Raw genomic sequence first — 14,895 nt, forward strand, 5'->3', positions numbered from 1 at the left:
GGCGCTTCCTTGCAATTTTTAAGAGGGGTCGCCAATCCAATTGACGCCTCCTCCTAAAAGTGGAGTAGATTGGGAATTTTGCTGAAAAATGGAGTATTTTGGGATTTTTTTCGAAAATGTGGGTTATCTCGATAAAAAAACCTGATTATTACATGAAATACATAATACATTTTATATAATCATCTCGATCAATTAATAAATTATAATAAATAACTTTTTCGTTGAAAAAGAATAATGCTATAGGAAAATATTAAAAATTTTATTATAAAAGAAAACGAAAGCTTAACTAAAAAAAGAAAATAAAAGAATATATTCAATAAACAGCTGCTAACTCTCCCCTCATTCGTGGTCATAAAAAAAAAAATTCCCTCATTGGTGAAGAGCTAATTTTGAATTAGTTTTTATTTTATTTGATAAGAATCTAAATTTTAAGATGTAAAATTAATTTAGGAAAATAAAGGTATTAAAAAAAAAAAAAGTTGAAATCATTACTATGTCACATGATTAAAGTAAACCAAACTAACTGTGCTTCCATTCAAAGCATACAATCGGTTGTTCAAGGCACGTCACGTGACTCTCTATTACATCGTCAACTTAGATCACGTGAGGGTGCGATCTGACTGTGTCCGAAACTCTCTTCTTCTTTCTTTCTCCTTCATTCCGGTTGGTTAAACTGTAACGAAACGACGTAGCATCATTCAATTCGCTCTGTGTATTGTTTCGGTTTCAGATCTTCGGAATCTGAATGGCGACACGGAATCGCACTTTGCTTTTCCGAAAGTACAGAGACGCATTGAAGAGTGTTCGTGCTCCGTCAATCTCTTCGCCGCCGTCCACATCTTCCGGCAACGGTCCCGTCATTGAATTGGTCAGCACCTCGCTTCTCAATCCGAATCGATCTTATGCTCCGCTTAGTACAGAAGATCCCGGTAGTTCGAGGTGCGTTTTCACAGATCTTATAGTTTTGTCGGTGTTATCGTAGATCAATTCTCGAAATGGTTACACCCGCGTCATTTTAATTTAGATCCATAGTTTGTTTCTGATTTATATATTTTCAATGATCCATAGATACAAAAAAGGAAGTGTGTAACTAAGAGTGCTCACATTTGCTTTTGAAGTTTGTGGATTGAAACATGAAGCCATAGTGGAAGGAATTTTTGTTTTTAACTTAGAATACTAGTGAAGCATATATGACATTAGTTAAATTGAAAATGTATCTATTAAGGAATGATTGTGCTTCCAGTTTATTCACAGAAACTGTAAACCTTTCCATTCACAGATTCTACTTTTACCACCATTATAGGATCCATGGTAGACTGGCATTCCTAACCATTAGGTTGATCCATCTTTTGCAACTGTGTGTAACTGTTTACCCTCTGCATCGAAACAGTTGTATGTAGGCGGCATGCGATTATTAAGAAGTGTGCAATCATCCATGAAGGGCGATTGTGGGTTTAGTTCTTGTCGACATTGCATAATCTGTAGCTTCTGCAATTAGCTTTTGGCACGTACTTTTGAACATATATCTTCTCTGAGAGCTCTGCAACCTCCACCTTGAGCTTCTGTCAAATTATGAAATCTAATACATATTCAATCCAAATGAAGAAATTAGCGAAGTGTAGAGTATGTGAAGAAGTAAATTAAGAGAAAGAGACTGAGAGGCAAAGATAGAGAAACGACAACAAGAGAGTGAAGAGGAGGGAGGACTACCCTTGGCCCGCTGTCAGTGAAAGACGCTGTCTTTGTGATGCTGCTCGCGTGCATTTAATCCCATCAAGAGTTTAATCACCTTATTTTGATCATTATACATCAATGCATTTCAAATTGCATCACAAGAGCACTTGACTGAGCATGAAGATTCCTTTATGGGTCAATGGTTATCAAGTTCCTCTGGAAGAACCCTAAGTTTAGTATAATAGTCTGAAACATAAAACATGTTTGTTTAAAAGAATCAAGTTATTTCCTTGACAAGGTCTCCTTGGGAAAATCTTTCCTCCATATTCTTCTGCACTCTAGCAGCACTTCCAATGTAGATTCTGAGTGATCGAAGGGGTGACCAAGTTTAAAATCCAAGAACATAATTGATTATTATACCTTTCCTACGCATTGAAGCATGAATCAAACTGATCGTGATTGGAATGCTCTCATCAAGAAAATAATGTTTTTTCTTCAAAACCATAGGTTTATTCATCAATCAAGACTAAGAGTACAGATGTGTTCTCAGTAGGATGAAGGACTAGCTGGAATCTTTGTTGGGTCCATTGCAATTGAAAATGTGGCAGTTGTTTAAGAAGCTGCACCAGCTGGTACAGCTCCACACAATTGTTCCTTGGCATTTTTGGAAAGCAGAGTAGTGTATTGCCCCAAAAAGAAGCTATACCACTAGAGCAAATGCATAAGGGGCAGAAGAATGGTTTAACTAATGAATTGAATGAGTGAATTACCGAGATCCTCTACTATTTATAGACCCAACTAACTAACAGTGACATGTAACAGACTGTCTAACTAACTGCATGTTCGAATTAACTAAGTGGAATCACAATCGTCCAGTAATAGTGAACTGAATGATTATTTACAGTGAAGATTTTTTATTTTTATTTTCTGTCCTTTATTTTGGGAATTAGAAATGTCTTGGAAAAGGAATTTTTCCTTCGAAAATTGGATCATATTTGTTTATAAAACTATTATGCACATTTCAATTATTTGTCTTTTGTTTTTCACATGCATGCATGTTATAGGTTATATGAGATTTGGTAATTGTAGGATATTCATTGTTTTTGCTGATGCAGTAAGGGTCTAAATCCAATTGCTGTTGGGCTACCTCCAGCATGGGTGGATGTATCTGAAGAAATATCAGCAAATGTGCAACGTGCCCGCAAAAAAATGGCAGAGTTGTCCAAGGCTCATGCGAAGGCCTTAATGCCATCGTTTGGAGATGGTAAGGATGACCAACATGCTATTGAGTCTCTAACACACGAGGTAACTGACTTGATAAAGAGATCAGAGAAGAGACTGCGGAGACTTGCTGCTGCAGGGCCTTCTGAGGATTCTAATGTCAGAAAAAATGTGCAGGTAGTTATCACTACATAACTTTCACTTAATGCTTTTAATAGGAGATGCATTTTTGTTTTTGGCCATAAAAATGTATGCAATTTCTTAGAATTTGGGCTGGGCTTAACTCAACCTTAAAAAACCAGCTTGTAAGGTGAGGATTGTCCCCATATATAATCAGGGAATTTCTTATCCCACCCTATGTGGTGGAATAACACCCTATAAAAATCCGAAAATGCCCTTCAGATTCCGGAGATACATCTCTGGACGCATCTCATGCACACAACTCCTTAGTTTTTGAGTCACACTCCAATTTTATGATAAAATTTACTCCGGAAATGCATTTCCGGAGTGTTTCCTTAAATACATTTCCGGAACAAGAACTGAAAAAAAAAGTATCACTTTGTTTGCTTCATATATAGTTGATTATAGTTGATCAGATTGAAGTTGGAATTCAGGATTGAAAAAGTGCAATAGATATGCCAATAAACTAGTTTTAAACATCATCATGCCTATCTATCAATTATGCTTGGGAGATGGGTGTGGTAATCCGCTAGGATCTGACATTTCATTTAACGAGGGCCATTATGTTGTCTTCAACTTTGTACTATTTGAATTTACATGTATGCTTCCAGATTTGTGTTATTTGTTACAGAATTGCCCAATAGTATATTGGTAATTGTTTGGTAGATAAAGAACTTCAGATTCTTTAGCCCCCAACTCATTCCAAAACCTATACACCTTAATTTCTCTGTACTGAAACAAAACAAAAGTGAGCTGAAAACTTGTAATCTAGTTGGAGAGAAGGACACTTCAAAACACAGTGATACTGTTCCGGAAATGTATTTCCAGACTAAATTTAATCATAAAATTAAGGCGTGACTCAAAAACGAATGAATTGCATGCGCATGGGTGCGTCCGAAGATGTATCTCCGGAATCTGGGGGTATTTTTGTCTTTTCACGAGGTGCCCTAGTAAATTATAGGGTGCATTAAGAAATCCTCTATAATCGCATCTTCAAGCCTTATTTAATCCAATGTAACACACAACTCTCACACCCAGGACTCAAAAACGAATGAATTGTGTGTGCATGGGTGCGTCCGAAGATGTATCTCTGGAATCTGGGAATATTTTTGTCTTTTCACGAGGTGTCCTAATAAAGTATAGGGTGCATTAAGAAATCCTCTATAGTCATATCTTCAAGCCTTATTTAATCCAATGTAAGACTCTTAACACACAACTCTCGCACTCAGGACTAACATTTGGAGTGTGACCCAAGTGGTCTGATAATGGGTGGCCCAATGGATTTTGAATGGACTTTGATACCATCTTAGAAGTTGGATTGGGCCTAACTCAATCCTTACAAAATTGGTTTGTAAGGTGAAGATTCCCCCCGCTTATAACATATTTTCAGGGCTAACGCAGGACTCTTATCATGATTTATTCAAGTTGAAATCTTAACATGATTTATTCAAGTTAAAATGTTTGTGGGTTCATCATCACAAACTAAACCAGAGCCTCTGCCATGGTATCACTGGTATGGTAATTGTTTGTATTTTCTAGATAGTATTTATCAGGGAAAAGAGATCAACTACAGTGAGTGGGGGAGGTGGGTAGGCACACTCCAAATCAGAAAAAAAAAAAAAAAAGGAAAAAGATTCAACGAACACTAAAAAAGCAACATAAGCTCCAATTAAATAAGTGTGAGTCTATGGGGTATGGGTAGACCTTAAAACCACGGCCAATGGGCTTTCTAGATGCCCTGAAGCATGTGCAGGGTGAAGCTTTAGAGACAATTTCATCTCAAAACACATCCAAAGGCATGCAAACACCCTTAAAGATGTGTTCATTTTGCTTCAGCTAAACAATCATCTTATACAAATTTGTCTTCCTTATCTTTACCGATGCTTTGAAGATAACATGAAGAAACTTCTCAAAGTGGAAGGACAAACTCATATAGTCTCTAATAACGCCAAATAATTTGTCGAAAGGACTCCACATATGAAACACATCTGCAGAAGAAAATGTAGTATATCCTATTTTTAGGGTTGCTAAGCAAACTATACCAAGTTTTGTTGACATTATTCTGGCCTTCAAGTCTGCTACGTTTTAAAGATCTTATAGAGTGAAGTGGGCAAGGAGAGGATTAGGAAAATGAACATATAACTGTTTACTGATTTGCTCTCTCACTCCATGTTCTCTTCAGTCTCCACCTGTCCTTGTTTCAGTGACTTATTAATTGTATATTTCAATTCAAGTCAACCATACGTTTTTGTACTTTGTAAATTATTTCAAATCTTTTTCTGAGTTGTATGGCTGGGGAAAGCATATATGGTACACTCATCACGATCATTTGTTCACTGATGTATATAAGAAGAATCCGATTTCAAACAAAAGTTATTCTAAGTTCCAACTTACGATTATGAGCATATATCTTCCTTTTTCGACTTCTTTTAATTGATGGATGGTGAAATAATCTCCAAAATGCCTTGATTTCTGCACCCATATGTAGTTGGAAGGATCTATAACGGTATTAGTTGTAGCTTGCTGAACATTTTCTTATTGTATGGACTGTATGCAGCGTTCTCTTGCTACTGGCCTTCAAAGCCTCTCTGTAGAGCTTCGCAAGAAACAATCAACTTATTTGAAGCGCCTCAGACAGCAAAAAGAGGTGAGGGAAAAGCTTTTGTCTTACACAATTTTTCCTTCATTAATAATGAAAATACATTTGCATTTTTGTTTGGGGTTTACTGGCATAGTTTATTTGTATCAATTATTAAATAAATAAAAATGTTATAAATTTTTAAATCAATTTGCTTCACTTTTGCTCAACAATTTTAATTTACCCTCAATTCTAATTTAGAGTACTGTAGAAAGTTGTTACTCTCATGACTTATCACTTTTTTTTTTCTTCTGTTATGTGAAACAAATCTCGAGTCTTGATTTTCTCTATCATCAATTAACAGTGAACAAGTGGTGAAGTATACTCAGTCTTTTGTTTTGAAGGAATATTTTAGTGAAGAAAATTCTACCTGCCTTACTTATTCCCTTGCTCTCTGTCCCTTGTTGGGAAACTATCTCAATTCTCATGTTACATTAAGTGTGGGTTTTGTTTTTAAATCATTATTTTCATTTTATGATGATGCAGGGTCAAGATGGAGTTGACCTAGAGATCAACATAAATGGAAGTAAATCTAGATTTGAAGACGATGACTTGGACAATATGGTATTTTTATTTCCTTTTCAGGTTTTTTTGGGGGCTTATCTATGTGTTTCTTGAGAATGGGGAGATGGGCTAATATTTTTTATATCCTTATCCTGTTTATTAGCTATTTGTTAACCGGAAGCCTGGAACTTTAATTGACAAATTCTATTATTCATATGATCATTCCCTGTACTGGGTGTAGTTGATTATATTATATATGTAAACTGTTGATCACTGATACTGCCACCTCATTTATATCTAGATATTTAACGAGCATCAGATGGCGAAGCTAAAAAAGAGTGAAGCTTTCACAGTTGAAAGAGAAAAAGAGATCGAACAGGTAAAAAAAGGATGCACATGCACTGTCACTAGTTACACATTTTGACTCTGTTGCCTCTTTAACAGATTCAGTGTTTTTGTTATTTGCTTTTATAGGTTGTGGAATCTGTTAATGAGCTTGCTCAGATTATGAAGGATTTATCAGTACTAGTCATAGACCAGGTCAGCAGATCCTCTCCCTCTGGGAGGAGACAACAGCTTTCTTAATTCCACACCCTTATGAAAACTGACATCCTCTATACACAGGGAACCATTGTTGATAGAATAGACTACAACATTCAGAATGTGGCAACTACAGTTGAGGATGGCCTTAAACAGCTGCAGAAGGTCCTTCTTGTCTTTATTGTCTACTATTTATGTTGGCTTTAGTTTCCAGTTTCTCTCATGCCCTCTCTATAACATTCTCTTCATCTCTTTTGCTCTATGGTAATTATTTGGTTTATGGGACATGCAGGCAGAGAGAACTCAGAAAAAGGGGGGCATGGTAATGTGTGCGACGGTTCTTCTTATCATGTGCTTTGTTATGTTGGTTCTCTTGGTTATTAAGGAAATTATTTTGTGATCCGTGGAGATATTTGATATCATATTCTTTATAATATTGGTCACCTCTCATTGGTGTGACCTTTCCATTCACATACCATCTCTGCTTGGACATAGTACAGCAGCCTGTCTAAGAGAAGATCATGGAGTTTTGGAGTAACCACAGCCACTACACATGGCTGGGCTACGAGTGGATGAAGAGGCAGTATTCATTCTCTTGCAATATTTTTTTGTTTTGCCACGAAAGAGGTAGCGCGGATTAGGTGTGTTAGAAGAAAAGAGCTCTAGAGGTTGTTGTAGTACAGTCAAAAACTATACATAAAAGCCAGAAAATGTAAAGAGGGCAGTTGTATGAACCTCTACTTTAACATTCTTTGCTGCAGAACTTGGCGGTGTAGTCATTTTCATGTTTTTTTCTTGACATTTTTATATCTTCTCCCCCTCGGGCAATTGCATTTAGGGGGGATTGGAATTTTGTTTCCATAAAAGAAATTCATGCAATAAAAAATAGAGGTTTGGTGAGGTTATAGGATTTATAAATGCAGTTGCGTTTATCTTTTGTATCAAAGTAGTGACGACAGACTTTCATGTAACTTCACAGGAAATAAAATGGTTTCTGTTAGCTAAGCCATCATATAGCATCTAATAAACTAAGCAAAGTAAATAAAGTTGTATTTTTAAGAACCTAAAATGACTTTCATAATTCCTTAACTTTTTTCAAACGCAGACTGCTATTTAGTTTAATATTATGTAATTATTCTAATTGGCTATATAACTTCCAATGCACTTGTATCTAACTTATATCTAATAATGCGTTTACTGTTCTAAGTAAGTTTGAACAAAGCTTGTGAGTAGTATCTTCCAATCGATTCTGAGTGGTTATTAAGCTCAATCAGGTTAACAGTGTAGCTGGAGTAATAGATTGTTAGAGTTGTTTTAGTAAAAGTAAAATGCTAAGTTGTTAGAGTTATATCCACTCGGGATTGCTCCCCTATTTGACAAACAATATTAATTCTAAGAATATTAAAATTAGTTACTTTTCTTTTTAACAGAGCAAAAATTATATTTTTTTCTTTCTAATTACAAGGATTGTAGTATATGTTACACCAAGATGACTAATAAACAGATTATATATTATATGCAAGTCATTGATTTGTGTACTTGACAGGAATTGGTTCAAAGAATCAATTATTCAATTTAGTATGGTTTATTTGAGTTTCAGTAAACTTTGACAATGGAGTATGGACTTATCCTTTGGCATTGAATGAAACAAAATAATTGTACTTTCTCAAATGTCCAGTTACGTTTAAGAAAATACAAAGGTTTGTCCTATTTTGCAGAAAAGTGAATTAGTAAATATCTATTAGATTATCTAATGAAACGTCGACAAACTAACAACAAGCTTTCATAGCTCAGTTGGTTAGAGCACCCGTTTAGTAAGCGGGAGGTCATGAGTTCAACTCTCATTGAAAGCATTTTATTTTTAATTTCCTAACCTACTTTTTCCATGGAACTTAAATATTTTTTTTTGAAGGACAATTTAAGAAGGTGAAATATAGAAGTGTTTGACATCATAGATTTAGAAGTTGAAGATGCAGTGAACCAAATTAAAGATTTTGAAGGACAATTTAAGAGGTGAAATATAGAAGTGTTTGACATCATAGATTTAGAAGTTGAAGAAGCAGTGAACCACTTGGTTGCTGAAGAATCTTGAAGTCCCATACGAGTTGATAGATAATAGATTTGAGGCTTCAATGAAGATCTGGGAAGCTATGCATCACAAAGAAAACATTCTTAGATTAAGTTCAAGAGGATTCAAATACTTAGTTCTTTCACAAGATAATGAAGCAGAGGTTTCAAAGAAATAACATAATAAGTCTTAACACAGAGAAAGGAAGACTTGTCAAAGTTAAGGAGGTTAAAAAGAAAGTCATATAGCATTTTGAAAGAAAATTTATAGAACGAAATTTGAAAAGACCACTTTTAGTAAGAGTAAACTTCAAACAAGCAACTGAGCATAAAAGAAAGTCACACTCTTGAAGCACCATTTTTGGTTGAAGAAATAATACAAGTAATTGGTTTGGGGATAGTGATAAAAGCCCTAGTCTAGATGACTTTAATCTAGATATTTTCAAAACCCATTGGGAGATTCTAAAGAATGATATTTTTAGATTTGTGAATGAATTCTATTATCATGCTAAAGTACCAAAAACAATGATTGCTTCTTTTCTGGCTCTGATACCCAAGACATACATTCCACAAAGTTTATAAGAGTTTAGAGAATGGGAAAAATCTTTGGAGTATTAAAGTTGTGTTGAGGGGATACTACTTGGCATCACGATTGTGTGTATATCTTAACAAAAAGTTATATTAATGGTATCAATGTGAAAAAAGAAGTTATCCAGATTGGTTCTACATTTTTATTCTGTAACATTGAAACAATACCCTTCATGTTTTTAGGAATCCCAGTGGGAGCCAATCCAAAGAGAAGATCGACCTGGAATACTATTGTGCATAAGTTGCGTATAAGACTCTCTACTTGGAAAAGAAGACATTTATCTCTATAGGTGGGAGGGTGACTTGGATGAATGCAATGATTAATAATATCCCTATATTCTACCTTTCATTCTATAAAGCCCCCTAAAGTAATTGTGAACGGAATTATTGTAATATTTTTTAATGGTCTATTATTGTTTATATGGTCTAAAAGTTTGTATATAAATTAGTAAAATCATTAATTATTTATAAAAAGTTATAAATAAATTAGTAAATTATTATTTAAAAAAATTGTAAATAAAGTAATAAATTAAACTGAAAAAGTAAGAAAAAAAATTGGAATGTCGATCTGCCAACTCATTAATAAAGGGGGGTGGATTTAACTTTTAAGATCGAATGTCTAAGTTAGCCCACTCCACCCCATTTTTGGACTGGTTTAAACGGGGCGAACCTCTGTTTCGCTACCCCTAACCAAATCAAGATTCCCTCAATGAAGACCCCCGAGTCACATTTTTTGTTCAGAATTTGAAAATATGTCCTACGTGGCATTGTGCAATTTACTGACTGTGTATTTAGTATTTTATTTAAAAGAAAAGAGAACTTATAATTTATTCAATTTCTTTTTTACCCCAGTGAAAAACCTAGGGCTCATAATTGGTCATTCACCCAAAATAGAAATCGAAGAAGACAAAGAAATCGGAGAAGACGAAGAAATCAGAGAAAACGAAGTTACAGTGCAGTCACGGTGGTGAGAAGACGCATACGAATAGCAAATGTCATAGGTTTTGTTTGAAGTTTCATTTAAACATCGCTCTTAACTTTTTTTGCACTATACTTTGGCTTAAAGTTTCTGTTATCTATAATTTCAGATGTTTAATGTTGTGTTTCACCATGGATGGGGAATTTGTAAGGTTGTATGATGGTGATATGATATACATGGGTGGTGTTTCGACATAGTGTTTGGGCAACTTATTTATAAGTGGTCAATGGTTAACATTCATAAGTTGGTGAATGGACGGGGTTACATAGAAGGGACATACAAAATGTGGACCAAAATTCTTGACATAGATGAAAACTTTTTTTATATTAGGAATAGTGATGATGCTTACGATTTCGCGACATACACTTGTGCGACGGAAGTAGATGGGAAAATGTTTGTGGAGCATGATGTCATTGATATATAAGTCACAGTAAAGAGTCTTAGGTGTGTGAATGAGATGGTAGAGTTAGATGGACGTGATGATGAGGAAGTTGAAGGGTTTAATGATAGTGAGGATGAAAGAACCACTGCTATTGCAGATTGATTTGATGGAATTGATATTTCTTTATCCATTCATGAAGGTACCATAATTTATGGATTGTTAACTGGTTCCAAAAACAAGAAATGGGAAGATGATGAATATGTTAGTGATGATCTAGACAACTCTGATCCAGATGTTTCTGATTATGATAATGGGCCTAAGTTTGAAAAGTTTAGGAAAAACCAACTGAATAAGAATTTTAAGTTTAAGTGGGGTATGCAATTCAATTCTCTAGATGGCTTTAGAGAGGCAATTCGTGAGTGGTCAATATTAAATGGTAGGGAAATTACTTTTGTGAAAAATGATAGTTACAGGTTAAGGGTAGAATGCAGGCTAAATGTGGTTTTCTAATGCTATGCTCTAAAGTGGGTCATAAGCACACTTATGATATAAACACAATAATAGACAACACACATATGTTAGGGTTTTGGATAATAGATTTGCAAATTCAAGGTGGGTGGCAAAGGCAGTTATGAAGAAAATGCAAGTATCTGTGGCAGTTAGGATTTGTGATATTATTCAAGACATGAGATAGAATTACTCTGTGAGAATTACTATGGCTAGGGCATGGAAGGAAAAGTTGATAGCAAAGAAGATAATTGAAGAAGATGCAGACAAACAATATCCAAATTTATGGAGATATGTTGATGAGTTGCAAAGGGGAAATGTTGGGAATACTATGAAGATCAATGTTGACAGACCAAACACATCAATTCAACCAAGGTTTGGATCTTTTTACTTTTGTTTTAAAGGTTGTAAAAAAGGATTCATAAATGGATGCACACCATTTGTTGGGGTTGATGGATACCATTTGAAGACAAAACACGGTAGTCAACTTTTAACTGTTATGGGTAGGGACCCCAATGCGCAATACTTTCCATTGACCGTTGGTGCTATGGAAACTGAAACAAAAGACAACTGAAGGTGGTTTCTACAGTTGTTAATGGAAGATGTTGGACAAGATAAAATATATATTTATTTTATATCAGCAAAAAGGTGTGTGGTTTTCATACTTCTCATTATGTTTTAAATTATCTAATGTTAAATGTATTTAAAAGTGTGTGATTTTCATATTTGTTACGGGATTTGGTAGCAGTATTTGAAGAAATGTTTGAAAGAATAGAGCAAAGGTTGTGTCTGAGACATTTGTATGCAAATTTCAAGAAAAAATTTGGAGGTGGACCATTAATAAGAGATCTTATGATGGGAGATGCCAAGATAACTTATTATCAAGGATGGGTGCAAAAAATGAATGAACTGAAGCAAGTAGATCTAAAGGCTTAGACATGGCTAATTGGAGTACCTCTAAAATGTTGGTGTAAGCATGCAATTAGCTTTTACCCTAAATGTGATGTATTGATGAACAATATTATTGATGAACACATCCATCTATGCAAATAGAAACAAACATCAACGCAACAAATCCAACTATGCAAATAGAAACTGACATCAACACAACTAGTGCCAACAAGAAAGGTAAATCTAAAATCAAACAAGAAACTGATATTAACACAACCAGTGTCAACAAGAAAGGCAATTTTAAAGTCAAACAAGAAGGCAAAGCAATGAGAAAGAGGTCAAGTGAGAGAGTTACGATGAAAGGGTTTAAAAAACCAATCATAGGGTCTGGTTTTAACCCTAACCAACCAATGTATTTGACAAAAGATAAATGAGGTATTCTGACACAAGAAGGCAATGGATCTCAAAATGCAAAGAAGATAACAAAGAAATCTCCAAAGAAGAAATCAAATAAGTAGTTTTATGTAATAACTTTTCTAATCTTATAATGTCCTTTTGTAATCATGTATGTCCTTATGTAATGACTTAAGTCTTTTTATTATGTCCTTTTGTAATGTCGTGTGTTATTTTGTAATGACTCATGCAGATTTTTTATGTCATTTTGTAATGACTAATGCACACTTTTTGTGCCATTTTATAACCATCTAATGAACTATTAATCTCATTAATTTTTACCACAGTTATTGAATGACGAAAAATGAAACATTTCATTAATACAAAGGCTTTTTACACTGTCTACATAATCTTCAAAATACAATAATGCATTTTCTGCATAAACTTCAAAATACATTAAGCTACAACAAACTACAACAAGATGAAAACTACATAGACTTCTAGAACATTGCAAACATAAACCACGAGATCACAATTCTCATCTTCAAATTGAAATATTTCTTCTTATGAACATCAATCTTCATCTTTGCTTTTTCTAACTTATTTGCTGTGATTTCTAACTTCACATTTGCCATCTCACAGTTTTTGCAACTTACTAGAATATTAGTATTCACATTCATACAATATCCAATTTCATCATCCCACACAAACAGGTCACAGATATTCTCATTATGCAAACACAAACAACATTTACACAGAAGTATCACAAAATGGATTTTATGATGTGCAACATTATTGACTTTCTTACCCCTGTGTTACGGCATCTCCAGAATTTCCTATTACGGTTTTGAACAGTGTTGGCGACCTGCATCTTCATTGCACGATCGCATCCACACTTGGGTAAAGATGAAAATCTAACTGAAAGTGTGATGATGCTTTCAACTGTGTTGTTTTCAACCATGTTAGTTTCTAAGCAAATTCGTACTTGAGTGGAAGAAGAAGAGGAACGTATATGCGAATGGAAGAAGAAGATAACGAAAAAGCGCAAGGTATTTGTGGGCCCTAGATTTCACGGGGGATAAATCCAAAACTGATGCAACGTGTGAAAATAAACACACAGTCAACAAGTTGTCCAATGTCACGTAAAACATCTAAGAGATAATGTACCTCCAGGGGTGTTCGCGGTGCGGTTTTGGCGATTTTGGCGATAAAAATCATCCGAACCGCAAGAGAAAAAAGCACGCGGTTTGGTTTGGTTCGGTTGGCTTTTAGAAATAAAACCAAATCAAACCAAAGCGGTTTGGGTTGGTTCGGTTTTTTATAATATTTTTATTGTGCCATACATACACCTATAGAGAACAACATACCTTTGTATTTAGTCATTCATACATGACTAAATAACATCAAAACTCATCATATTTAGACAAAAATGTTTCATTCAATATACCAAAAATTAGATTAGACAAAAGTGGAATAAAAAATATATATAAATAGTAGCATAAAATAATATCGAAGACATTATAATAAAACATAAAAAACGTATGAGATGAGAGATTAGAGAAGATGAAAAAAAGAACATAAGAGATGCGAGATTGAGAAGAAAGGTGCGATAAAAATATAATTAAAAGAGAAAATAGTAACATAAAAGATGAAAAAGAAAGAACATAAGAGATGACTTACTAGAGTAGAATAGGCGAAACCTACATGGAAAAGAAGACGAGAAGAATGTGTGATACTATCATGAGAGATTTAAGAAGGTTGAAATTGAAACCCTAAACGTGAGTAAGAGAAAATCGTTTATAATTGTAAGGTTAAGGCATACTAGGTTTGATGTTGTTTGTAATTGTAAAGTTAAGGCATATTAGGTTTGATGTTTTGGGTGGATGTGAGATAAGTAAAATTTGGGTTGTAACATAATGCAGTTTGGTTTGATTTAGTTCGGTTTACAAAATACAAACCGCAAACCAAATCAAACCGTGCGGTTTTATTAAAAAATGACTCAAACGAATCCGAACCAAATGCGGTTTTTTGCGGTTTCGGTTTGGTTTGGTTTGGTTTGCAGTTTTCTATTGGGTTGGTTTGGTTTTGAACACCCCTACCTCCAGGGTCTTCATTGAGGGAATCTGGATTTTATAAGGCATCACAAAAAAAAATCTTATAGAGGGTAAAATCAAAATTCATTATATTAACAGGGGGTAACATATATTTAACCCTTAATATAAGAGTATTTTTTTTTAGGTAATCCGGATAGGAAATATAATTAATCTAATGAATATTATAATGCTCAATTTAAATGTGACATATTTTTAAATTGAAATTTTGGAATTCAAT

The 14,895-nt window shown here is 34.4% G+C and overlaps 1 protein-coding gene and 1 non-coding gene across 2 annotated transcripts; both read left to right on the forward strand.

Annotated features, from left to right (window-relative positions):
• The first annotated feature begins 532 nt into the window (after positions 1–532).
• On the forward strand, positions 533–7,657 carry LOC127096854 (syntaxin-43). The gene is made up of 8 exons (XM_051035392.1): positions 533–939; positions 2,790–3,072; positions 5,633–5,722; positions 6,200–6,277; positions 6,519–6,596; positions 6,692–6,757; positions 6,842–6,922; positions 7,050–7,657. The coding sequence occupies exons 1-8, from the start codon at positions 746–748 to the stop codon at positions 7,155–7,157; spliced, it is 978 nt and encodes a 325-aa protein (XP_050891349.1). The 5' UTR covers positions 533–745; the 3' UTR covers positions 7,158–7,657.
• Positions 7,658–8,536: 879 nt separating this feature from the next.
• On the forward strand, positions 8,537–8,610 carry TRNAT-AGU (transfer RNA threonine (anticodon AGU)). Its single transcript has one exon. It is a non-coding gene; the product is annotated as a tRNA-Thr (tRNA).
• The last annotated feature ends 6,285 nt before the right edge of the window (positions 8,611–14,895 follow it).

The sequence above is a fragment of the Lathyrus oleraceus genome, chromosome 6, assembly GCF_024323335.1.
Source record: "Lathyrus oleraceus cultivar Zhongwan6 chromosome 6, CAAS_Psat_ZW6_1.0, whole genome shotgun sequence".
Taxonomy (NCBI): Eukaryota; Viridiplantae; Streptophyta; class Magnoliopsida; order Fabales; family Fabaceae; genus Lathyrus; species Lathyrus oleraceus.